This window comes from Diadema setosum, chromosome 20 (assembly GCF_964275005.1).
Source record: "Diadema setosum chromosome 20, eeDiaSeto1, whole genome shotgun sequence".
NCBI lineage: Eukaryota > Metazoa > Echinodermata > Echinoidea > Diadematoida > Diadematidae > Diadema > Diadema setosum.
The window spans coordinates 30693600-30721105 of record NC_092704.1 but is presented as its reverse complement, the minus strand read 5'-3'; the positions used below and the strand labels follow the sequence as shown (position 1 = coordinate 30721105).

At 39.6% G+C, this 27506-nt stretch overlaps 2 protein-coding genes across 2 annotated transcripts; one reads left to right on the top strand and one right to left on the bottom strand.

The window, feature by feature from the left end:
- Positions 1 to 7090: 7090 nt before the first annotated feature.
- On the bottom strand, positions 7091 to 15106 carry LOC140243810 (protein FAM221A-like). The gene is made up of 6 exons (XM_072323477.1): positions 15014 to 15106; positions 12841 to 13014; positions 11757 to 11947; positions 10509 to 10718; positions 9071 to 9270; positions 7091 to 7825 (listed from the first exon to the last, which is right to left on the bottom strand). The coding sequence occupies exons 1-6, from the start codon at positions 15088 to 15090 to the stop codon at positions 7643 to 7645; spliced, it is 1035 nt and encodes a 344-aa protein (XP_072179578.1). The 5' UTR covers positions 15091 to 15106; the 3' UTR covers positions 7091 to 7642.
- Positions 15107 to 19983: 4877 nt separating this feature from the next.
- LOC140243601 (histidine protein methyltransferase 1 homolog) lies at positions 19984 to 26996 on the top strand. Its single transcript, XM_072323267.1, has 8 exons — positions 19984 to 20059; positions 21490 to 21614; positions 22013 to 22166; positions 22983 to 23143; positions 23796 to 23932; positions 25215 to 25313; positions 26225 to 26340; positions 26950 to 26996. The coding sequence occupies exons 1-8, from the start codon at positions 19984 to 19986 to the stop codon at positions 26994 to 26996; spliced, it is 915 nt and encodes a 304-aa protein (XP_072179368.1).
- The last annotated feature ends 510 nt before the right edge of the window (positions 26997 to 27506 follow it).

Sequence of the window (27506 nt, the reverse complement as noted above, 5' to 3'; positions counted from 1 at the left end):
CGTACAGATAGATATCAATTTAAGCAATGCCATGCCTAAGTGAAATTCATAAGATCAAAATGAGCACAATGAAGAAGAAAATATGCTTCTTTATCTTAAATACATATACAAGCTGTACTTGTATACACGTTTGAAATTTCAACACGCTTGTGTCAGAAACATTTAAATGCTGCTTGTACAAATCTGTGCTGTCCAGTAACATTTCAACACCCCTACACTCGCGTAGACTTGACTTGTAGATTTTAAGGTACATGTGGCTTCCTTCAATGTGCCAGTGTGTGTACATGCTGCTGCGCTGCCAAACAATAATTCAGTGCTGCAGTGCACTAGACCTCAAGTTCAAAATCTACACCTCACAAGGTTATCAACTAAGGCTTTACAAATTTCGTAAATTTGTGCCTTCTTTGTCTAAATTTTATGCACCAGTATGACTTATTGAGGTGATTTATTGGAGCAATTATTTTAACTAAACTGATGCTGATGTTGCTGATGTTGACTTAGGTAGTTAAGAGAGAGGCTAACCTCAATTATCATTGGCTAGCTGATCCCACGCCCAGGCCTTGCCTACAATTTAAAAATTTTAATGCTAGCAAGCTAGCGAAACAAGTGTTACTCTGTTAGTGTTACGATACTCCAAACATGGCTCAAGTTAACTATAGGCAGTCTACTCCAGCTGATTACCAGCAAAAGCTGGAGAGGAAAACATTCAAACTAGGTGAAGACCTAGGCCATTGCTGGGTCTTCACCAGCCGACAAAAGAACTGATATGGGCTGCGGGACGTTGTGATTTCAGAGAGAAGCAAGTCCTTACAACCATACACGCACATAGACTTGCTTTGATGATCTGGGACACTGGATCATAGGATTTTCCAAAATTTTGAGGTAAATTTTAAGGTAGCTTCATTCAAAGTGCCTGTGTGTGTACATACTGCTGCGCTTCCAAACAATAATTCAGCACTACAGTGCACTAGACCTCAAGTTCTATATCTACATCTGACGAATCTTATCACGACTTTACAGATTTCGTAAATTTGTGCCTTCTTTGTTCAGATTTTATGTGCCAGTATGACTCATCGAGGTGCTTTATTGGAGCAATTATTTTAACTAAACTGATGCTGATGCTGCTGCTGTTAACTTAGTTTAGAGAGAGGCTAACCTCGAGTATCATTGGCTAGCTGTTCCCACACCAAGGCCTTGCCTACAATCTAAAAATTTGAGTGCTAGCAAGCTAGCGAAACAAGTGTTACTCTCTTAGTGTTACGAAACTACGAACATGGCTCAAGATAATAGGCAGCTAGTCTACTCCAGCTGATTACCAGCAAAAGCTGGAAAGGAAGATTCTCAAACTAGGTGGAAGACCCAGGCCATTGCTGGGTCTTCACCGGCCGACAAAAGAACGGATATGGGCTGGTGGATGTTGTGATTTCAGAGAGAAGCAAGTCCCGTACGACCATACACGCACATAGACTTGCTTTGATGATCTGGATCACTGGATCATGGGATATTCCATCTGATAGCTCATTTAATGCACCCCACCTCTGTGGAACACGTTTATGTGTTAGGCCTAGTCACCTGGTGCTCGAGAGCCGTGAAGATAACAAATCCAGACATATATGTCACGCTTGTAATGTGTGTAATGTTGGACATGATCAAAAGTGCATTTTCCACCAGCCGAGTAATTTCCATTACTTAGCCCTGGCCGGAAGTGTGTCACGCTGCTGCTATCAAAGAGTATTGAAGAAAGGAAACAAGTGTAAAGTCTGCACTCTCAGAGTGCTTTTCTATAGTTATCATCATTATTAATATTACTCGTTGACTGCAATGAATCACAGTGAAAGCAAGGTAAAGGTATTACAGAACAATTTCTCATAAATCCAGAAGCTGTTACTGCGGAGTTTGATATCAACAATGCTTTGACTACCGATTAGGGTACAAATACAATCATGATGCTTGTGTTTTGATCGTTTTAATAAAGACTATGAATTGGTGTTGGTGGTAATGATAACTATGATAAGACTGATTTTATAATGGTACGATGCCATTAAAGCTTAAGAATGTTATAATTATGATTGTGATGAATTGGTGTAGGTGGTATATTATGATTGCTAACACTGCGCGATGATTTGATGATGGTACGATGCCTACAATATTTACGTTATGATCAGGATTTTAAGAGTATGAAAACTGGTGGAGGTAATTTCAATGGAGATGACAATAACATTGAATATTCCATGATTGTGTTTTTTGCGGGGCAATGATGGTGCAGATAACGATAGTGATTTACATATTAAGTAATTTGATCATTTTAATGAGTAATATGACAATGGTGATGATCCAGCTGCGGTTTACATAATTATAGTGACACTCAGTCAGATAGCAAAATATTTGTGACCTTCGTGATAACGAGGACAATCATGCAAATACTTTTGAGAGTCTGAGTGAACAGCTAATTCAGTCAGGTAAGATTATCATGATTAATTTTTAAAGATAATTATTCATCCGAATGTTGTAACGATTGGGTAAGTGAATGGCGTAAGCATACCATTGGAATTCAATTAGATATATAAATCAGATAAGATTGTTGTTTATGAAAGCCCCAAATCATGAATATGAATTTTTGTGATTAAAGAAGAGGAATAGTTTCATAACCATGCCCTTTTCAAAATGGCTCACGATATATTGATATTGAGATGTATGTTGGTATATGAATGTAGAAAGCATTGAGCAAGATGTGTACATAGATCAAATCACAAATTACAAAATGCCCTATTGATAGCTGTCAATCAATGACTGTCAACCAGTTCCAGGTCCGGGAGTTGTTTTGCGAGTTTCAACACAATAGTGTGTGAACGACAATAGGAAGAGCGGCCAGTAAAGGGATTAACACATTTTGTAACCAGCTAATCAGGGCACGGCGGGCCTAAGTACTTTGATGGTTAGTAATTATCTTTACTGATTAGTGTGGCAGCTGTCCCCAGGCTGCTGCCATGGTAACAGTTACTCTCCCTGGCAGTATTAATTGTTAGATGAGCGTACTGCCTTATAATACGCGTAGGCTGTATGCTTTGATTATTGTATGAGCGTAGGCACTTCCCTTTGATCTTGTAATGGTAACAAAATAGTAGAATGATTTTGTACGCTCCGATCAGTTTCACGTCTGTAGCTACTACCGAAAACATTGAAGGTACATTAAGCAACAAAATATTTAAAGGAAAAGGAATCAAAGTTAACGAACCATAGAAACAAGCTGCTAATATGCGATATAATGTTCACCACAGAGGTAAGCTATCTAAATGTGACTGTATACAATGTATATGTGATTTTTATGATTACAATATTTTATAAGTTTGTATATAGAGGTTAAGATTTAATAACAAATATACTGTGAAGAGTGATTGAATTAGTATTGATGTTACTCTTTAGCAAATATCAGATTGGAAGGACTGTGATTTATAGATGTATATAACTTTAGTAATTATTGTATAAATGCATAATTTTAGTGTAAAAACAATCATTAGACATATATGAATGACAAAGCAATTTTATTGTAATTTGTGAAACTGAATTAGACCACATTATTGTATATTTCACTTATATAATTTTCTTTCCAGCTTCATGGGTACGACTGTTGTGAATAAACACCTGATCGATTGCAACATATATCGTCCCGTTTGTCAACTGGTACTTTATTGCATGGGCACCTACAATTAGTACCGACATGTAGCTAGGCTTATAAATGGTAGGGGAAACCCGGGGTCTCCATCATTCGATCCCCAGCTCCAGAACCAACTGTTGTCTCGATAGCATCATCTCTCCAAGTTTTTCAAGACCCGATCAAGTTCTCGTGACAAGTCAAGACGTAGACAGAATATAACCAAGCCAAGCCACGAAGAAGATAGAAAATAACTAAGCCAAGCCCAGATGCGTCAAACTTCTTACACAGCTTCATTCAAACTCGATGTCTGCTCGTATGCAGAGGAGTTTGGCAACAGGGTAGCGGGTAGGAAGTATGATGTAGACAAGAAGAACGTCCGATGCTGGCGGCAGAACAAGACCACCCTGCACTAAGAGAACATGCCGAGCAAGAAGAAGGCCACGAGGACCGGCAAGGCACGCTGGCCAGAGCTGGAGCAGCAGCTTCTCGCTTGGGTTGTTGAGCAGAGGGCTGCTGGGAACGCTGTTGCCACTCAAGCACTCTGCTTGAAGGCACGTTCCATCGCCGATATTAGGCAGCATCGGAGATTTCGCAGCGGGTACTTCCTGGGCCTACCGCTGCAAGAAGCGTCACGACCTATCCTTTTGCAGGTGCACCCATATCGCCCAACATCTCCCTGAAAATCTGGAGGAGAAGACTACTACGTTCCCGCTGTACGTCATAAAGATGTGCCGCCAGCACAATTACACACTCAGCCAGATAGGCAACGGCGATCATATACCGTTGACGTTGACGTACCGAGTAACACGACCATCTCAGCTAAGGGGGCGGGGTCCGTCAGCGTGAGAATGTTGAGGAATCATTGAGTGAGAAGAACAACAAATATTTGCCGAGAAGCTGATGGGAGTAAGCTGCCGCCCTACATTATCTTCAAGTGCAAGACCATCCCCAAGGTACAGTTCCCCTCAGGTGTCATCGTGAGGGCTCAAGAAAAAGGCTGGATGGATCAGGCGCTCATTGAAGACTGATTGCGGGTCGTCTGGAATCGGCGAGTGGGTGGGCTCTCTCGTAAACGCAGCATGCTAGTCTTGGACGCTCTTCCGTGTCATCACACGGCTCCAACCAAGGAACTCCTGAAAGAGAGCAACACCAACCTTGTAATGATCCCCGGAGGCATGACATCCGTCCTTCACCCTCTCGACGTTGGTATCAACAAACCCTTCAAAGATGGCCTACGGAGATGCTAGTCAGACTGGATGATACAAGGGGAGAAGTCTTTCACCAAGGGCGGCAGAATGAAGAAGGCAAATCTCAAGACAATATGCGGCTGGATCAAGAAGGTCTGGGACGAGTTGCCTCCATCAATCATCCAGGGAGCATTCCTGAAATGCGGCATAAGCAACGACTTCGATGGCACTCAGGACGACCTTCTCTGGGAGGATGAGATGGGGGAGTCAGACAACAGCAGATACAATAGAGAGCAAGTTTGATTGCTTTCATTCTGACATACTACCTTTCCTCAGAATCATCAGATAGCAAGACAATTGTCATTCCATATGTTGCTTGTGATAGCTGTAATGCAATGGTGGTTTCTTGTCACAAAGGCAGCTCGAAGAGCTAGATTCATGCACCACCTTCGACCATCATCCCGATAGCCTCAGGTGTCCCCCCCCCCCCCCCCCCCTTCATGTCACTAATTTTGTGTTATTTATAACATTTATGAAAGGGTCTGTATGGACTCTCGGTATGGCACAGAGGGTTTTAACGTTCATAAAATTTGTCTCTTTTATTTCTTTTTCCATTTTTTGCTGGCGTGGCTTTATGGCCAAATGCACTGAATGGGGTCATCTACAATGTACATTACTTTTCTCATTCTTATCATCTAGGTCAACAAGGTGATGGTCAGTCAGAAGTGGACATGGACACAGAAGAAGATGAGCCATCCCAGATCAACCCTCACACATGTGTATTGGAACTGCGTGCGGTACAACTGTACGCCTAGCCCTCCGCCACTTCCAGCAGTGTGTGCGGGGCCGCACTGTTCTTTTCCGCGCGGACAACACTACAGTTGCTGCCTAGAATAGACAAGGGGGTACACGCTCCATCCAGCTGAACACCCTAGCAGCTCAGCTATGGACGTGGTGCCGGACCCAGGCCATCACCCCGATAGCCTCCTACATCCCCGGCAACGACAATCTGATAGCAGACTTTTTGTCTCGAGGGCAAAATCTCCCGTCCGAATGGACCCTCCACATGGACATAGTCAATCTGGAACATCACACTCGGCTGGCGCTCCGAGAGAGGATAGAGTTAGTCAGCCATATGTAACACTCAGCAGGTGCACCAAGAGAGAAGAAAGCTCTAAGGCAGCCTTTACACTCAGCTGGTGTGCAATTAGAAAGAGGGAAAGCAGTAAAGTCAGCACTCACACTCCAAATCCTACAAAACCCTATCAGATATACTAACTTTTAAAAGTTCTGATTCAGTTGAGAGGTGTTCTATGTCATAACAAGATTTTCAGAGACTCTATCAGCATCTCATATTGTTATAATAAGTAATTGAAAAGAATATTGAGATGGTGACTATCTTGGCAACCATCTTTGGAGGTGATCACAGCAAATCCATTTCTGAAATTCTGTTTTTTGTGTCAGACCTGATGTGGGCTCTAGTGTAAGGAGATGTGGCAATAGTTTCTAAAACATTACATAATATGTGCACTTTGCCCCTCCCATACAAGGCTTAAAGACATACAGTATAATAGATATATATTTCATATTTCAGACAAAATTTCTAAAAGAAAAAAAACACACCAAATGAACTTTTCTACATGGCCTAGTATTCGATGCAGGGTGACTGCCTACCAGTTGGTGACAAATAATTAAAACAAAGATGATAATGATGACCATCATCATAACGATATAGTCATTATGACTACAAACAACTTCACAACTACTGTATAAGCTGTTATTTTCGCGAGGTTTTATTTTCACAAATTTCAGGAATGACAGTTGGACCTCAAATTTAAAAACACACGAGAATGTCACCATGTGCTGAGGTTGCTTATGAAGGCCTCTGTGTCAATTCGAAAATGTCCATGACCTCCTCATTCGCAAAAATATCTGTACCGGTGCGCGAAAATAAAAGCATATACAACAGATTAAGTGCAAAAGGAGAAGTCTGTGTGCACAATACAGCGAAACCTCATTATGAGGAGGACCTAAAAACCATGTCATGAATACCATGCACTATCAGGTTTCTCACTGCATTGTGACACAAAAATAAAAGACATATTATTCCTATGAAGAGTTCAGGTCTGCAAAATCACCCTGTAATACATCATAAATAGGGTTTTGTCATATCCCACCTATTCATTATGAGATTCAACTCTAGCACAAGTCACTTCTTCTTTAGCAGTTGCTCTTTCTTGTTTCCAGTGGCTGCACATGTAATCACTGTGTATGCCATATGTTTAGCGAGTCTTAATTTTCGCGAATCGGGTCTTCCCAACGATTTTGCAAGTGATTAAATTCGCGTTCGTGGAGTACTGTACTGAACAGAGAAATGTGTATGTGTGCGTCCACATTCATATTGGGATCAGAGTTACTATTGTCGCATGTCTTTAATTTCCCGAAGAGCACCGGACTCTCGAAATTCGCAAAAATTAAAACCTCGCGAAATAATTGGCGTATACAGTAGATGGATAGGTTCACTGGCACAGCAAAGTTACTCTGTGATTTTAGTTCAAACCAACGACCAAAATCTTTGGACTTGTACGTTGCATATAGACACTGTTTATATACTCCTGTAAGCTGCAATAATTACAGTTTTCAAATGACAAGGCTGAATTATCTAGTACGTGATTGATTGTTCCTGGCTATTGCTTTATTAAAAATTGTAACAGCAAATTATTTGCACATTTGCATGGACTGACAAACCTCTCCCTCACTAAAAGCCAGCCCTCGACGGCTACGATTTGCTGGAGTTTGGTCATTTCCCAGACGATGATGGCTTATTCGCTGACTTGCCACTCTGCGATCTGCCGGCACTGGTTGCTGTCTTTCTACTGGCTGCCGTGCTGCCAGCTGCTGTCTTGATTGAAGGCAAAGGCTGCCTCCTTGCAGGGGCTCTGATGTTTGGGGCGGCTCTGGCTCGTTGCCTCTCTTCTTTCAGCTGTATATATGGAAGCACACAAAAGTTTTGCATCATTCTTTTTTTCTTTTTAAATTTTCACTTACTTGGTAAGTTCAAGGATCCTCTATTGGTATTTTGGATATCATGAAGGGCTAACTTGAAGGATAACTGTTGAGGTATAAAGCATGTACCCAACATTTGCCTTAAAGACTCAATCATATGACTATTGTTTAACTATGGTGTAAAATGCATTCTGCACAGACTCCCAGCCATAATTTAAATATCCTTGGCACCATAAATTACAGGTGAATAGTTAAGCCTTCACCGGGCCATAACTTTCTTACGAGAGCAGAGGGGACGGCATGTACAACACTGCTCAGAAGGACTTGGAAGTAGACCGGTTCTATAATGTATTAAGATTTTATGCATGCTTCATTTGCAAAAGTTGCCTTGCCAAAGGCTTGCCCGACCTAGCAACAGCTAGGTGATTTCTTGCCTATGGAACGCAATGGGAGGGAGCACATGAATGAAATACTTCGTTACTGGGCTGAGGGAAAAGAAACATCCATAAATTGTAATGCATCACAGATATGGTGTATTGAACCAAGGTCAGTTGGATTGGGGGTTTGCTACGGACTGAGCCAAATCACTGCCATCAAGATGATGCCCTAATAATAGACCATGACAGTTCGTAATTCCACTTTGCGCATGAGTAGAAGGTCATTTGTACATGCAGGCATTTTGGTTTGTAAATTTACTGAGAAAAGCATGTGTAATGCGATGATTATTCATGTGATCTTTATCTAAATGGTGCTGGCCAACACATCCACCTGACAGCAAGTCATAGAATGGAATTTTGCAATATAAAGGATAGAGGCTCTTTTTGCATTGATTACAAAGCAATGAAATGGATGCCTGCTAAATTATCAACTGATGGAGTATTCTGATCACGTACCTGATCTCAACACAGGTTCATTCTTTGCTTGAACATGAATTCCATAAATTGCTACAGATAAACTTATGCATTATGTCACTTTGAAAACAAGTGAAGTGCTTAACCAAGTGAGAAAATAGAAAGGGCATTCGTACCCATGTGTACATGAGTTAATTATAAACTGGTCTATTGTTCACGCTTCCCTTCCACTCTCCTTCATTTTCATTGACAAGGTTAAACCCCCCCTCCTCCAGGAAGAGGAAATTAACTAGAATTTAAGGCAAAAAAAAAGGACAAACAATTAACAAAACAAAACAAATCAAAACTGCTAATGATGAACATTTGCTTACCCTCTGCTGGTATCTCTTCTCGTAATACTCCATGTCTGCGTCCGTACCGGTCAGCTTAAAGTTCGCCAGGTCATCGGTCATCCTCGCGACCTCCTGGTTGCTTCTGCCCTCCAACCGGTTGAGAGTTGGTCCATGCATGCGTAGGAATGGATGGTCAGCGGCTCCGATTGGCTGGTTGAGAAATGCATCATCTGGCGTACCTGATTAAATGTGGAACCAATGATACGGGAATGACTCAATTGGGAATGCCCAAGAGGTAAACAAATAATTCAAATAAAAGGCGAGACCCACCTTTTATTAGGATCTCTCTGGTTTCCTTTTTTTGTGGATATCTCAGCCATTTCACAACCAATTTTCAGCAAATAAATTGTAAATTCCTCTTAGAATGGTATGCTCTGTAGGATAAGTGGTTCCTTAGTATCTTGCAAACAGTCACAAGCTCAATTCTCATCCCTGCCAATAATATACCATCCATTTAAATACCCATAACAAATGGAAGGCAAGTGGAGAGAGCATTTTATGGGGAGCGGAGAGGGGAAAATGGGGAATGGGAGCAAAACACGCAAAAGAAAAAATTAGGATACAAATGTATGTATGGCTGACTACAAATCTTACACTGATGCCAACAAGATATATGATCTAGCATTCAACATGATTAAACTGTCAGATCATGAATCAATAGAATTATCTTTGGAGGAAATAAGAATTTCATTGATTTTAACATACAGACTTTGCCCATTCCTATTGACTGTTAAAGAACCCTTTTGTGAAAATGACTGTTGTACTCACAAAATCCTACTCTTTCTTTTCAGACTAACTTTCAAGTTCTACAGATCAACTGTCCTTTAAAGGACAAGTCCACCTTCATATGCATTAGGATTGAGAGAATGCAACAATATTAGTAGAACACATCAGTGAAAGTTTGAGGAAAATCGAACAATCCGTTCAAAAGTTATGAATATTTAAAGTATCTGCGCAGTCACTGCTGGATGAGAAGACTACTACAGTGTATGATGTCACATGCGTACAACTATATAAGGAAAATAAAAAGAGAATTTCACAAAACTTTACTTCTTTAATAAAGTGCACATTTCTTTGACTTGCTACTGACGTATGTTAAGGGTAATATTATTCCCCCTGCCTTCTGAAAGAGAGAAGTGGAGTGTTCTGTTGTTATGCAAGAAAAATGGAAATATGCTGAATTTTCTTTATTCTTTCTTTATATCGTTGTATTCATGAGACATCACAAGCTATATTAGTCTTTTCATGCAGCCATGACTGAGCAGAAACTTCAAAAATTCATAACTTTTGGATGGATTGTCCGATTTTCCTTAAATTCTCACTGTTGTGTTCTACTAATATTGCTGCATTCACTCAACCCACATGTCTATGAAGGTGAACTTGTCCTTTAATGAAGTTTCATGCACCCACAACTCACCAATTCCGCTATCATCTAGCCTCATGTAGCCTTCCGCCAGGGAGCTAAACCCGGTCAGACCACCCATGGCCGCGTAGGGGACGTCCCGACCGACTGGATGACCCCTGGCCTCACGCTCCGCCTTCGTCTCGACGATCGTGTCGTGTGCGTACGTAGGTTGGCCACAGCTACAAGTGAATGAGCTCCGGAAGGATACGCATTGGCATCCCGCTGAATCATCATTGTTGATTTTCAAGGAGAAACAAAAGTCACATTAAAGGGGTTGTATGGTTTCGTTTGAGACCTGGCTTCTGGTTTGGTTTGAAAAGGCTGAGATATCCAAAACAAAGTGATCAAATAAAAGGTGATGAAAAGGTGGGACCCATCTTTTATTAAGATTGCTTTGATTTACTTTGGGGGGGAATTCTCAGACATCTCGAATCAATTTTCATCAAATAAACTTTGAATTATTAAAATGGTATGCTCTGTAACATTTCATGAAAATAAGTGGTTTTGTAGTATCTTGCAAAAGAAAAAGAGCTAAAAGCTCAATCCTCACCTCCACCAATACTATACCATCCCTTTAATCCCAAGATGACTAAAGGAAAAATGAAACATAAATCAGTCAGACATGAGGTAACAGGAATGTAGAACAGGGTGACCAGTACATAATATAAATCATGAAGTCTTGCTGGAAGAAGGGACATATTGAAACAGTTCTACACATTTTGTATACTGCTCATACAGCACAGCAATCACTGAGGCCACACTCTGAATGCTGTTTTGTTCAGGCAAGATATGTTGAAGGCCCACACTTTTTGGTATCTTTTGGTGTGACTTGTGCATGCAAGAGACTTGTTTTGACATCCATTATAGTCTTACATGTACACACATCGTTGCATTTAACCCGTACCTTTATATAATAAATCCCCCAGTAGATCATCAAAATCTGATAGGGAAACATCTTTGCACAGGTGCAAGGCTTCTATCAAATAAGTAAACAGATGAATACTAGCTTGTACCAAAATTTACAGCATTATAAATGATCAATAATATCAAATTTACTAATCATGAGAATGACAATAAGAATGGTAACAATAAAGTATTGTCACTTTTATTGTTCTTGCTACTATCATTACTGTAATCATTATGATAAAAATATGACATTACATTACTTAAAGATTCATACTCACAATCATACCTCCTTGCAAAAACTGAGTTATCATTAGGGTCTAAGAAGCAAAACGGGTGTCTTGTCTGAATTTTCACCTTTCTGGCAGCCATGATGTTTATCTGCCGAGTGTTCATCTGTAAAGTGCTTGCACCTGCATCTGATTGGCTGGCTCCCATTCAGTGGAACGTAGTTAAACGCAGAGCACTTGCAACCTTTGACCCTGCATGGCAACAGGATCGGTCTCTCTAAAGGTAGCTCCTCAAAGTCAGTTTTATGCTGCTTGTATCTATTGGCAGATAAAAAAAGAGTGAACTTGACGGGCCATGGCATTTCGTCTTCAGTGCAAAGTCGGTCAAAAAAAGAGATTGACAATTTAGACTGCAGCTCTAGCGCGATTTCATGTCTTGAAATTGTTGAATTTGTCAGTACAGACTGACTATACACTGCATGACAGGTCAAGGAAAAAGTGCTGTATGTAATGTCTGAGGAAAAGAAAACTAATTTATAACTACATGTACATACTGTATATCAGATCTTTGAGTAAACTTCATTAACATAACTTACATAACCAATATTTACATATAATATATTCAAATTATCTAGAGCAACCAATAGAACTAAATGGAACGGAGGACTTCAATAAAGTGGAAGAGTCTAATTCAATAAATCAACCAATAAGTAAAGGGGAGCATGAGATGATGGAAGAGGGGGTGATTACGTAAGAATGGGAGCTGTCTGGGCTCAACTAAAGAATCAGGTGTTGGATGAAATGAATTTAATCAGACACCTGAATAGAGAAAGAATGAAGGTGACAAAACAGAAGAAGAGAAAAGGTATCTGAAGCCATGGTCATGGACGTGACATCTGAATATCATCAATTTACCTGAATTAATGTCAGACTGCAAGGCAGTGCCGGAAAGCAAACTACTTAGTAATGCAAATTAATACAAGGTCTAGACAGACAACAAAAGGAGAGTAGACAAACCAGAAATACATCAAAGTAAACAACAAAAAAATTACGGTTCTACATCTGTATGCTGCTGCAGAGAGAGGGAGCCCTTAGCGTGGATGTTACTACAAGAAAAGCATGAGATGTTGTTTTAAAATCTCAATATGTTCTGAACACTGATGATGTTGTTGTTGTTGCTGCTGATATACCTATTTCTTGGTTATACCTACCTGTGCTGACAAAAACATTTGGTTTCCGGGCCAATCAGCTTGCAGTCCATTCCAGTCGGTGACGTCCAGCTGACAAAAAGTCGGTTTTTCATCCTGGCTGGGAGAACTCTCTTTTTGTAGTCCTCATACTGCTTAGGGGTGAACAGCGTGCCCCCATCATCACCACCAACAATTCTGCCAAAAATGATTCAGATTTCAATTGTACTCGATCACTGAATTCATCACACTCATACACATTTCATATCGTACATACTTGTAGGATTCAAGTTTGGTAGGTTCTCTAGCACACTCAAATAGGCACACAGGGGCAGCTGAAAGTTACTTTGTTGAAATCAGCTGGATAACCCACTTTTAACAAGTTAAAATTTAATGGTCAATTTGCTTTGAATGGACTTTCATGTAAACCATGATTTAGACATTACTGAACATGAATTTTCATAACAAAACATTTTTGTGTTTACAGGCATGGTATTACCTGACATCACATGTGGTATTACCGGTCACACACATCTTTGCGTACTAATGACATTCTGTATGCGCGAGACTTCGTAGATTAGCCTATTAACAGAACTTTGTGTGGATTGAAATTGCAAAAAACGTGACATAAGAATGTAAAAACACAAAGAAATTCACATTTCACCTCAAATTTACAGTTGAGTGACCCGCACCTCGTCATACAAAATGTAGTTAATATTTATGCATGTTTGAATCACATTTTGTGACTGAAATTCTATGAAATCCCACTCACATACAGGAAAAATGCTGAAAGATTCCAACAGAACCAAAAGTTCACTGATCGATATCGGAAATTTATAGCCATCGTCCTCAAACGCGAACGATGCATAGTTGTGCGTTAAGGAAGGGGCCCACAACTCGTCACCAGCGCATGCAGCTCCCATAGACAATAGAAATTGTCGATTTCTCACAAGGTGTTTGCGTCAGCCGTGAACTGTTCGAAATGTTCAAGATAGACATTTTACTGTAAAATACGAAATTTGAGCCTCATTTGCTGATTTTTCCTTTGTCATCCGCTCCGTGAGAATGTGTACGGTGATTTGTGGGATGAGTTGTGAGTCTGGTGCAAGGACTAGGTACATGTAAGAAAGACGTTATTTCATTGTGAAAATCGTGTCTGGTAATACAATGCGATTTTGCACCGCGCAAAAAGACAACTTTTTTTTAGAGGGGTAGGCCCTATGTCTGAAGCATATTTTCTAAAAACTGGAGCGAACAATTGACATAAGTTAGCTGAATTCGTAATATCCAGGATTCTGTGAATATTAAAGTGGTGTTATTTTTAGCCGAAATTTCATCCTCCGAGTACGGAATTCAAAGCCACGAAAAAAAAAAGCATCCGGTGATACGATCTACTCTCCTGTGCGTGAGTACATATAGGCCTATGTGTGCATAGTTTCAGCTTTTATTTGATATTTCAGTTGGATCGTTACTTTATACATTTTAACACATGTTGCTAGGGCCTAACAGTTAGGCCTATGCACTTTCCACACTACTACTACTGTTCAGAGTTTATAGTGGCGTGGCAACAGTGCATATTGATAGTGTATAGCGTCGGTGTCAATTTGCGAAGAAAACAAGTGGCAAAATGACAGCTTTAACGTAGACCTTCTCCTATTCTACAATTTCAGAATCAATCCTTAACCGTTAACGGTTACAGTTCCACTGTATAAAGTGTAACGGTTAGGTACTCTATTTTATGACAACTTGAATAAACGTAGGCCTAGCTAGGGCCTAGACCTACTTTTTTTGGGATTTATTGGCTTATTGCAGTGACTCAGTGTTTATACTCATTACAGGTAGGGCCTACTGATTGATAATTACTCTGGGTCTCTGCAGTGGCAGAGTAGAACTCATCTGTTGTAAGTTTACTTCTTTGATAGGAATGCATCAACTTAAAACTTGAAACTGATAGTGTTGGATCTAATTCTTCAAATGTTCTTGTTAGTCAATAAGTAATTGTTGAGGAAACTGTTATACGGTACATGTACAGTGAATGCAGATCATTAACGTAACTTAGAGTTTAGACTTCTGGTTCTACGACAAGTTAAACGTGCTGTGATGTGATATAAATAGCTAACTCGTTATCGATACATTTTACATCATGCCATCCCATGCCATGGTTTTTATTTTTGAAGTCAAACTTCAAAGAGCAAACCTTCGATATTCCAGATACTGGTCGACAGATTCGGCGGCCCCTGGACCAAATTTCAGCATATATCCCCTGTCACTCATGACGATGTTCAAGGCTAAGGTTCCGACACTTCAAGTTGTAAAACGATGACACGGTTTTTAGGCTTCACTTCATAATTACCGGTATTAAAATCATAGACAGTTCATTCCAATTCAGTCAGCTGTACGTATGTTCAGTTGATGTGAATAATCGTGCGTGTGTAATACGTAGGCGGATACACACCGCATACACATATTGCAACGAGTAACCAACGACGCTAGCAGTGGGTGTGTGTTTTGGTTATGGTATCCTCAAATGCTCAAAGAAAATAGTACATTCTATTGCTTGGTGTAGGAATAAAGAGATTAATTTCCTCCCCACAAATCTCTTTGGATAGGCCGACAGCGAACTCCTAACTGAAACAATGGAACAAAATGGATCCGAGACTCTCAGTATTGCTGGTTACAGAAGTTGTATAATTATAGTTGATGGGGGGGGGGGGGGGGGAGGGGGAGGGAGCCCCTACCAGAGATGAAGACAGTTGATGCCAAGAATTCTGCGAGTCTCACAATACCCGATGCTTCCCGTTCCCACGAAGACTGTAATCATGAAGCGAGCAACGAGAGGAATATCCTCTCTTTCTATAATTGGGTCTAAAGCCCATCCAAAGATTAATTATATTTTGCTTTATATTAAGTACTTTAATAGATCTATGTGATCGGGAATTTAACCACTCGTAGAATTGTCGGGAACTCCCTATTTCGCGAAAAATTAGATTCTCTAAATATTTTGGGGAGGGGGTTCACCGGGCGCCCCCCCCCCCCCCTTTATTTTATTTTTTTCAAAGAAAAAGAACTAAAAAGAAAAAATAGGGGGCGGGGGCGGGCGTGGCGCCTCCTTTATACGGAATTCCTGGATCCGCCCCGTGTATTGGGCGTATCATATAAGCCTACAGAATAAATGAAGAGTTTGTTCGCAGAAACTGATAAGTCCATATTTGCCAAGTGGAGATATTTGCGATTAAAGGTCAAGAAAAATGAAGAGAATTATAAGAAAATTTTTGCTTCTTTTGACCAATACTTCAAAAATGTACCTTTATATGTAGCCTAGTGACCAACTTATCATTTAAAAAGTATCATTTTGTACTTTATGACAGAGACCGTACTTCAAAATCTTCAAAAATGGACTTATCGGTTTTTGCGAACAAACTCTTCTAATGTAATATCTTGACCGACGGAGGGTTGGGAGTGGACATCAGATGCCCATATTTTGGCAAAAATTATGCCAGTGTGCATGTCGGAAGGATTGATATCCTGAAATGACTCACAGCTGGATGATTCCTTTCCGGAAAGCTTATCGTTTTGTATATCTTCCCGCTTGAATACTTGTGTAATTCTAAGAAATATTTACTCGAGTGATCTCTTTTGTTTTCTTGCTTTCTCAAAACACAATGTTACATCTATATATACTCTTATAATTTCGATTACTTTGGAGGTGTAATTTTCTTCAATGTGACTTGGATCACAGTAGTTCCCATCTGTAGAGAGAGATGATGATGGAATTGCCAAACCACAACAACAACAACAGCAACAACAACAACAATAACAACAACAACCAACCAACCAACCACAACCAACCAACCAACCAACCAACCAACCAACCAACCAACCAAACAAATAAACAAACAAACAAACAAACAAACAGAAAGGAATAGACCCATGCAGCTTTCGAACGGATTATGTTCTCAAACTCAGTTGCTGGGTCTATTTCTAAACACATTTTGCTGAAATATAATAGATAGATACGGGGCTTATATGCGTCAGGGGAATCTCCCGGTTAATGTCATGAAATGTGAACGTGTCATGAAAATGACTTGAGAAATCAAGCCGTAGCTAGTGATTGAACAACCTGAATTATCCTTCCACGTCACATTAATAGATGAAATCATTGTGTAATAGTAGGAACATAACGCAACGATCCGTCAAACGCAACCTGTAAAATACTGTATAGAAGTTTCTTCATCTATGATCTCATTCAAAATGATTGAATGTATGAAGAATAAACTTCATACAGAAAATGAAAGTTAAAGAAAATCATGTGAACCAATGACGTCATCACCTCGTTCCAATAATGTTTGCATTAGAGTAAAGGTGCCTACACTGTAGTGGAGTCCGTCAAGACATGTTAAAGGGCTTGAAACCCAAACAAAATTATAGGTCTATGAACATGTGGATTCGGAGTGAATGTAGGAAGGTATACGGAGCACATAGTAGTTCAGTAAAAGTTTGAAGAAAATCGGAAAATCGGGTCAAAAGGATGAATTTCGAAATTTTTGGGACGAGACTCCTGGATCAGAAAACTACAGTTGTACATAGCAAGACATCATAATAACATATTTATGCACTACGATGCCAAAGGAAAATGTCACAAAGAAAATTTCATAGGGCCGGCGTAGCGTTTTCAAAAGTGTGTGTGTGTGTATGCGGGTGTGTGTGTGTGTGTGGGTGTGTGTGTGTGCACTTCCGGGTTTCATGAGCTAACAAGCAAAAAGAAAAAAAAAGGGGGGGGGGGGTCTTGAGCTCATCTCCCCCCTTCCGCTTCCGGGTTTCTTCAGCAGGGACAAGCAAAAAAAAAAAAAAATCATAACGTTACCGCGCTCACAGTTTCCGGGTAAAAAAAAAAAAAAAAAAAAAAGTGGGGGGGGGGGGGCATAGTGATGACATCTTATGTATTCCTCTGTATAGTGCACAAAAAGTTGGGGGGGGGGGGGAGGGAGCCCCCCTGCCCCCCCCCCCCGGGTCCGCCGGCTATGATATTATATCATGAAAAATACAAATGCCCTGGATGAATAGGATTGTTACTGACATAATGTCAAGGGTAATAATTTATAATTCCCCTTGCTTTCTGAAAGAGGTAAGTCTAGTGTGCTTTCATTTATACGCTATCTTAAATGAAAATTATCACGTTAAATTTTCTCCATAATAATATTCTTTATAATTGTAGTGCATAGGCCTAATGCGGTGTTACGATCTTGATAGTAGGCTAATATTCTGGTCCAGCAGTCTCGTCACCAGAAATTCGAAAATTCATAACTTTTGAACGAATTGTCCGATTTTCCTCAAATTTTCACACATATGGCCTATAACTTACGAACATTTCTGCATTCGCTCAAGCAACATGCCGTTGGGGTTTTCATAATAATCATCAATGTTCCTTTTTCGCCTTACTTTTCGCTTTCCAAATTCACATCCCCCTCTCTCTCTCCCTCTCTCTTTGGTCGATTATTTAGGACGTCGAACTTACCGAGTTTTATTCTGAATGAAGAACGTCTGATTTTTTGCGTACTTTGACGTTACATAAAATGCACTAAATGTCTTTTCCCCCTTCAAATTAATGATATTATACAAGACACACTGCAACGATCTGATCATAGATCCTGGAGAGGGCCTAGACACTGTTTTACACTCAGTCTAACAATACAATCTTTCTTTTTTTTGACGCTTTTTATAGCCTTTATTCAGACCAATCAAATGAAGTTGTTACATTGTAGTGACACAAAATATTTATAATACACTGTTTGACGGACAACAAAAAGGTTTTGTGCAAAACATTGATTAAACATTTATAAATTGTACACACTTGACATGATTCAGTCACCAGTCTGAATAAAGATTTTATCTAAAACAAATACAAGAAACATGAGCAAGGATGCCAAGTTAAAAAAGAAATTATGAGTGAGATTTTCATGACTCGGCATCTCGGCATGCAAATGTGCGCGCGAGCGAGGGTGTGGGAGGGGTTCCCCCCCCCCCCCCCCGTGGCCTCCCACGGTAGGGAGCTTTTTCAATTTTTAGCTCTTAATGGTGCGATTAGGTGCATACTTTAGTGACTATTTTTTATTTATTTTGAAAGACAAAAGGGAAAATTTCTATACCTTCAATTGCAACTATCACTTAAATCTTTTGAACTATGCTCATTATTATAGGCCCAAGTTGCAGACTTCGCCCAATGCGTGAGAAAAATGGGTGTAATGCGTGAGATCGTGAGATGGCCCCTAAATTCTTTAGTCTCACGCAGAATGCGTGAGACTTGGTAGCTCTGCATGAGAGGTGATGGAATTACAAAATCTTTAAAATGTATATCTATTCACCGGTTATAAACAATAATACACCGGTATTATACAATCATATTTTTTTTCGGTTTAGCGCCATCTCGTGACAAATTTACGCGAGTGCAGGGAATTCAGCAAGAGCAAGCGAGAGGCAAAAAAAACATAAACAAACGCATGGCGTGCAATGCAGTGATGGGCATGGCATCATAGTTATCTAGTATAATGCACGTGGCACAAGTGTACAGTAACCTCACGAGTGGCGAGTGCTAAAGGCACCACTAAGACCGAAGACTTTTGTGATCTGCGAACGGTGATTTTGCATCAAGAATCGTGGTAACAATTTATTGCCAGTGTTCCCGCTCGATCGTTGGATCTCAGCCTGTACAACCTGAGTCTCATTGACGATGTAGATGCGTCTATACAACTTACAAGCAAGGCAAGGAAGAAGTCCAAAGCGCGCTATGCCAGTCCAGGCCAGCGCCAGGGAGGAGTCTATCTTCACAGTCCAGTAGCCCGACCGTCAAGGCGTCGACCAACCCATCCATCCTATGCAGGCTGCAACACGACTAACATGTTAGATCTAGATCTAACGTTAGTGTGAACAGAGGCAGAGCCTTTAAACACTTCGAAGAGCAATGATGAGTGAACTTGATTAGCAATTGAACTACACTGTACCACCGCATAGGATCTCGAGTGCGTAGACCTTCTGCAGTGCCTCGTGGTGGTATGGACTATGGTGGATGTGATTAGGCCTACTCCAAATTAGAATCAATGGGAAACCTTTGTGTGTGTGTGTGATTTGACATGGACTCTTGTTTGTGGATGATAGCAACAGTTGTTCACTATGGGTGACTTTAAATTTGACTTTTCTGTGAGCCCTGAGGATGAAAATGACAATGAAGCAAGTTTGTCAGATGGAGGTAAAATTTATTGGTGACTGGTTTTGTTTGTTTTGAAATAGTGGACTAGGGCCTATTATGCTATTAAACACCAGAGTAAACAACTCAGTTTGTGGCAGGGTGCCTATTTATGGCAGAGGCACTGTCATTCATCAATAAACAGCTAGTGAACATCACATATGCTTTAATAGTCTCACTTTTGATAGAACACAAGCAGGAGTTTAATACTCGCAAATGTTATACTGTAAGAAGTGACACCTGGGGCCCGTTTCATAAAACTTATTATTAGTGACAACTGCCACATTTCTATGACAAATTTGCTCTCAGCCAATCAGATGCAAGGATTTCAGTAGCTTGTCACATCTATGACAACTTGTCACTGATGACAAGTTTATGAAATGGGCCCCTGCTGATTGGGCCTTTCCATCAATGAATAAAATGGCCCCTGCTGCAAATAGGCGCCCTGTTCAAAGCCTGCGGCAAACAGAGAGTTTTAGTCTAGATAACTAATAAGACAAGAGCAGGTTAAACTTGTGGTTATTATGCTTTACAATTGCAGCCGATAATGTTATAAGTCTGGCTCTGCTAGATTTTGCTATGGAGCTAGTTTGGGCGCTGTTAATAGTCAGAGATATGAGAAAGTACCCCAAGCAAAAAATGCTGAAATGACATGACATCTGACTGGGCCTACCTCTGCAGTGTGTTTAGATACAACCAGTTTAAAATGTTATTTTTTTCCATTTATGTAGATAAGGAACTGTTAAAGTTAAGATCATACTACCATTTATTGTAAGAAATCCTCTTAATTTCCTTTGTGAACTCTGTATTAAAGCTCGATATTTTATTCATTGTAAATCTAATTGTAATGTTTGTCACAACGTGAATACACTGAAAATGTCACAAAACCAATACTGGGCCATGTTGCATAAAAAGATGAAGTCAGAAAATCAGTCATAGATCTACATGTAAGTCAGGCATCAGCCAATCACAATGGCTTATGTTTCATTTTCTGACTTAGTTTGATCTTAACTTTTATGCTGCAGGCTCAGGGCCCTGGCAACATACACATTATGTTTATGTCTACATGTACTAGTAATTGTAGGTCTTGGATCCCAGGCCATCCTGTAGAACATCCTACCCAGTTTTCCCCTGCCCTATCCACTTTGTGATTAGTTGTACTTGTAGTATGTATGCTATGGTGCTGTATGTAATGGCAGATATTGACACTACAGTGTCTTTCATTTTGTCAAAATTGGGTTTTGTAATAGATTACATGTAGATAATCCCTATTTCATTATCATTATGTTATATCATTCTAATATTTTCGGGAATTTATGTTTGCTGAGTTTATTGATCACATCTATTTAAACATTTTCTTGCCGACACCTTATTGTGTATACAAATCTATATGCCAGTATTATTGTTTAATTGTGTCATGGTTGATTTTTCAGCAGAGGATGGTGGTAAAAGGCCGGTGCCTTGTGTAAAGAATTCCCCAGGAAAGTTGGAGCTAAGACCAGCCAAAGAAATCTTTGTGGACCAAGCAGAGAATGACCCAGAAGTTTTTGACCACAAGGTATTGTACATACAGTACTGACACTCTCAAACTTGCTAGTCCCCTTCTAAAATGTTGATAAAAAGATTGCTTTTATGTAGATTGATTGTGATGAAATACAGTTCCTATTGATGTGAAAAATATAAAATGTTAGGATTGATTTCATTTCTAGAAACAGCAATTTTGTTACCATAGCAAGACCAAGAGTAATACTAGTCGCACAGGACATTTAATGATAAATATGACCAGAAGAATATCTTTCAGATGAATCAATATTTCTACCTCATATGTCACCTCATACAAGAATGTTGATCAGTGCTATAGCAAAGAGTAGTATATAAAAAAAAAAGTGGCTAAAAGATTGTAAAAGAAGTTTTAGAAGCTTCATAATTTTGCTGTTCTCTTTACTGTTTGACCAGGCTGTCGTCTCCGTGGAATGTGGTCCTTTTCACATCTCATATCTCAGCCCAGAGCGTGTGGAGGAGAGTGTCAAGGAATGTGCATCTGTTGGGCTGAGTGCAGTCAAAGAGGCATTGTCGGATCATTCAGATCTTGTCCCTTGTGTATATGAAGGTATTACTCCACATCAGTCAAATGCATGCATAACAACTATACTGTTTGCCTTTGATGTCTCATGATAACAATCATTCTCGCTCCATTTTTAGTCGAGAAATCACCCTATCATCAAAATGTACAACTTTTATTTTCCAGACTCCTGCTCAATTGCATGTATGCTCACAGTCTCCCAGTTGGTAAATGTATTCTGAAGTGTTGGTTTTCTATTGCTATTCAGGTTTTGACTGGTAGTTTATTCAAAATGATCGAAGTTCATATCAATAAGCCCTCAAAAACTTTGAAACTCAAACTCAATAGAGTGTCAGTATGCCAGATACTCAAAAGAATGGCAGTATCTATTTGTGCAAAAAGAGTTTAAAACCCTTGATACCATCCAACTGATGATGACAGTGAGTCGAATCCAAGGGACCGGAGAACCTCCTTCGGCTTTTGACTATACACAATAGTATTAGAACATTTCCATATCCATCTATAACGACTATAGCCTGTAATCTAGGCGGAGGATGCAGCTATGGTTTTTACTGTCGCGCTAAACGTCTGATGTGGCGAGACTGTATGTAGCTTGGCTAAGCGATGCATCTTATGCAGTGAAATTAGAACGGTGGATGTGCACAAAGCATCCACTGCCTATATCCATTCGTTTTGCTTTAATCATTGTTTTCTTATTATGGACTATGAATCAGTGCCATTTTTTGTACATAAGAAAACGACTAAAGCAAGACTTGTGGATATAGGCGGTGGATGTTCCACTGTCTGTAGTCTAGCCGCATCAGATGTATCGCTTAGCTCATAATTTGTTGTTTAATTTTCCAGGAGGACTAAAAGTCTGGGAGTGTTCCCTTGATCTTGTCACCTTCCTGGAAGAGGAGAGCATACCACTGTCCAACCAGTTTGTTCTGGAGCTCGGTTGTGGCACTGGATTGCCGGGTATCTATGCCATGAAGAAAGAGGCCAGGGTTCATTTCCAGGATTATGTAAGTAGTAAGAAGAGTTGTAAAACAGGAGAGCATAGATTGTAAGTAGTGACTATGAAATGAACCACTGTTAACCCGTTGAGGACGAGTCCCGAGTATACTTGGGCAGGTGTCTGTGGGAAATGCATGTTGTAGCAAAATCGGCCCGTCCTCAACGGGTTAAAAGCTCTGTGAGAGGGTTGGTAGTACAGCAGTGTTTCCAGAGAATGTCATCTGTGACTCCAGATCATTCGAACCAACTAAAGTTACCCGAAACTATCTTAAGACCATGCTGTTTAAATACATAGTCATGAATATGTGGAACTATTACTTCCATTCCTGTTATGTGTGTGTGTGTGTGTGTGTGTGTGTGTGAAAATGTGTTTGTAATTTGATTACAAAATTTTTGTCATGCTATCACATTTAATTACTTAAATTTTGCCTGCACAGGTGTTCTTTTGATATCATTTATGTGTTTGTTTGTTGTTGTTTTTTTCAATTATGATTTCCAACAAATTACAAATACCATTGCTTTGGCATAACATTATCATTAATGTCAGTTCAGAGTCATCAGTGATATTCTGCCAATAGATTTGTTTGTCTACTCCACATAGCTTCTCGGGCACTTTCAGGAAGGTAACCATGGTAATCTGATTCCTTCCTCTGTCATCAGAATGAAGAGGTTGTGGAGCTGATGACCATACCCAATGTGCTACTGAATTCCGCTCAGGGGTTGCCAGGCAACCAGTGCAGGTTCTTTGCAGGAGACTGGAGTTATGTGCAGGATTTGCTGGAGAAGGAAGCAATACAGTAAGGCCAACAAAAAAAAAAAAAAAATTGTTGCATTGGCGTAACCCGCCCGACCCTAAAAATTCCGCCGACCCCATGTTTTTTTATTATTTTTTTTTGCTATCGATATCAAATATCTTGTCGATTGCGATCGTGATCGCACAAACCCGGAAGTGGAAACGGCTCTGGGGATATCGGATGTACAAGGGAGAGATCTAACGCCTTGCATAAGCCTTCCTTGATCAGTACGTCATCTGTTTCCAACACGGACACGTACCCTAACAAGATTTATTCAGTGTATACTTAGCCTTCAGACTGCGATGTATTGTGCACAGTTTTGCCATAGGTTTCTTGTGTGGAGAACTTACACGAATCTGTATATGTGGGCTGTAATAGAGATCGCGTGTGCGATGACAAGATCGTACATATGGGTCAATTTGCATCTATCTTATCTAAGTCAAAATAGTAAAATATGAAGTGAAAACATTCAGGATAGGGATTTCAACATCTTTAAATTCTGTGAAGGGGTATAATTCCAGTAATATCGGCCTCATAAATGATTTGTAGAATAGATGAACACAGCACATTCGGAGCAGCAGTTGTAACTGTTTACTGAGCTGAGCACGAGTTTTACATGTAAAATGCAAGTAGCAAAAAAGAAGAAGAAAAAAAAAAATCTGCCCGACCGACCCTATTTGAAAATCTCATGTTACGCCAATACAACCTTTTTTTTGGCCTAAGTTGGAAGACATCATGTAAATTGTCTTTTAAACAATGGTTATAATGTCATCTCTTTCCATTTCCTCCTGATATAGTTGCCTTTTCTATAAAGGGTTCTGGAATCTTCCTGTTGCCAGAAGCTAACAGTGTCTCATTTACCTTGTGTAATTAAATCTGTTATCATAAATTTGTTGTTGTGTTCTTTCAGATGAGGATATTGTCTGGTTTCTTTTTTTTTTTGTGGCGATATTGTCCCATGTCAAGAAAATGATGTGCCAATAACAACATGTAACAAACACGTTGTTTAGACAAGAAAAAGTCTTGTTTAGAGACTTAAAGCTGATATATGAAGAATGTGTGAAGAATGTGCTGCTGTATGTGCATTTCATTCCATAGACGTATGACACCAGTTTCACATGATCACAAATTGGCTGTTTATTGGTCCCATCAAGCATGTAACTAACATTTTATGTGAATGGGTAAATAAATGCAATCCATTTTTTTTTTCCAGCTTTTGAAAACATCTACATAATCTCAACATTGTTTGATGAAGTTGGATGTGATTGTCTTATTTCCACTGCAGGTATGATGTCATCTTGACCTCGGAAACGATATACAACGTAGACTCGCAGCCTCGGCTCTATCAAACTATCAAGGCTCTCCTGAAGTCGAGCGGGACAGTGTATCCTTTCCTACCAACGAACAATAAGAAACTATATTACAATGCACTCCCATTATGACAAAAACGGTTATAACGAATTTAGTATCAACGAAATGAAAATTCAGGTCCCAAAGTTATTATCTATAGTGATTAAAATAGTAGAATAATACTACAGTTCTTATATACCGCATATCACTACCATAGTGTCTCTATGCGCTCTATGGGAGAGCGTTGAAAATGGAAGAAGGAAATGTACCATATAAACCATAGATGTTGCAGAGTTTGCAAGACCAAAACTCATTCAAAATACTTTTGAAACATATACCTCTATATACTTCATTTGTATAAAGGGAGTTGCCTGCAAAACATGTGTGGCATTGTGGTACTCCATAGCTTCTTAAGAGAGATTTCTCATGAACTTTGACTGACCGATGATGGACACTGGCCGATGATTGTACAGTTTTTCATTATTTTGGTGTAATATTCAACAAGAAGTAAGCAACAAAAGAAAATGTTTGGTAAGTCAGTTTCTGAAAATTTCAAATACACAAAGCCATCTTTTTTTTGGGGGGGGGGTGGGGAAGGGAAGGGGTGTTTATTTTTAGTCTTGCTGAATGTGAAATCTCTTTGATCATAAGCTTATACTGATTACAAGTTTACACTGAGCTGAATTTACCTCTCTTGTTTCACAATGATTCCCTTTTTTCATGTGGTTTCGTTTAGCTGTTGTTTAAGTCACATCATCGTGTATGCATTGTCTTGATTTGCAAATTCTTGCTTCTAGTTGGAAACATGTTCTTCTGTGAAATACAGATATTATCATAATGAAAGCAAGTAGGTAGTATCTAAACTTCTGTGGTAATTGTGATACCTTTTATTTGAACTCACTCAGTTGATGTATAAATAGTGGCCTTGACTGTCTGTGTATCCAGCTTTATTGCTGCAAAAACCCACTACTTTGGAGTAGGTGGAGGTACAAGACAATTTGAGGAATACGTACAAGGGCTTCAGGAGTTTGACATCGAGTGCCGCAAGGTCATATCTCAAGGTGAGTTTGTGGATAGTCAAAAAGGTGTTTGAACTTTGATTGTAAACTTATGCAGCAGACCAATGAACTATTTACAAATTCAAATATTGTGCATACTATCAGATAGCTAGTTGAGGCTGTTCTTGTGACATAATACAACTTAAACTTATGCATACTTGGACTAAGGTTATTCCTGATAACTGAAAAGGATTGCTTGAGGACTGCCTTGTGTATCATCACCTTGAACATCAAGGTAGCAGCATCTAATTTCTTTGCATCAAATACATGATCAGACTGTGTTGCGGTCGTGAATTGAATGGTTATTAGAATTTGATTGTCTTGGTGCTATTTGTACCTTTTAGTTGCTTGTATAATTGGGATGCATAAAAGTGACTTGATATTACATTAACTTTGCATACTGCTGATATATAGAAACAAACAAACACACAAACAAACAAACAAACAACCAAGAAAGTAATTCCTGGAAGATTTTTTCTTTTCCTTCAGTGTAGTGATTACAGTTAGGTGACTGTGCAGTATTGATGCTGAAGACATTATTGAAGATTACAATTATTTTATAGCTGAATGCACCATCTTGTACTTTTGATTTCCTGCGTGAACTGTATCCAGGAGTCCAGAGAGAAATTCTTCAGATGAAATTCAAGAAGGGCAGGTGATGTCGCATGGAAACCTGTGTGAAACATCATCAGATGAATAGAGGAGCAGTCCGATGAACATTACATCAGACAGCGGCAAAAGCCAAACGCATACAAGTGAGCATGGACTCCATCCCAGCAGGAATATTGGTGTCTGGTGGTCTGATAACATGGCCATTCAAACGTGAGGAAAATCTGAGTATGTGAACATCCCCTGTTTGGCTCTAAAATGCTGCTCATGGCTCGAGAACACCATCCAGGTATATCCATATTAGAGGAATTAATGCCTCAAAAGTGAACACACCAAATGTGATTTATGTGTAATCACACTTCAAATCATGTGAGCATTTTGTGATATATTCTTTGTGACACTGACAACTCAGAATGAACCTTTGCCGCTTGCAAAGATTTTTGACTAAGTGGGAAAAAAAAAAACTTTGATTGCTGTACTGTAACCATCCAAGACAAATTATGAGTAAATGCTTCACTTCTATTTTCTATACCTCTTCATGAACAGATGATGCCTACTGT

Bases quoted from the DNA above. Each gene is read 5' to 3' on its own strand.
- LOC140243810 (XM_072323477.1), bottom strand. From the start codon at position 15,090: ATGAGTGACAGGGGATATATGCTGAAATTTGGTCCAGGGGCCGCCGAA. The intron at 13,015-15,013 runs GTTTGCTCTTTG...CATTTTTGGCAG, and splicing joins CAGTATCTGGAATATCGAAG to AATTGTTGGTGGTGATGATG. The intron at 10,719-11,756 runs GTGAAAATTCAG...ATGATGATTCAG, and splicing joins ACATCATGGCTGCCAGAAAG to CGGGATGCCAATGCGTATCC.
- LOC140243601 (XM_072323267.1), top strand. From the start codon at position 19,984: ATGGGTGACTTTAAATTTGACTTTTCTGTGAGCCCTGAGGATGAAAAT. The intron at 22,167-22,982 runs GTATTACTCCAC...TTAATTTTCCAG, and splicing joins TGTCCCTTGTGTATATGAAG to GAGGACTAAAAGTCTGGGAG. The intron at 23,933-25,214 runs GTAAGGCCAACA...TTTCCACTGCAG, and splicing joins CTGGAGAAGGAAGCAATACA to GTATGATGTCATCTTGACCT.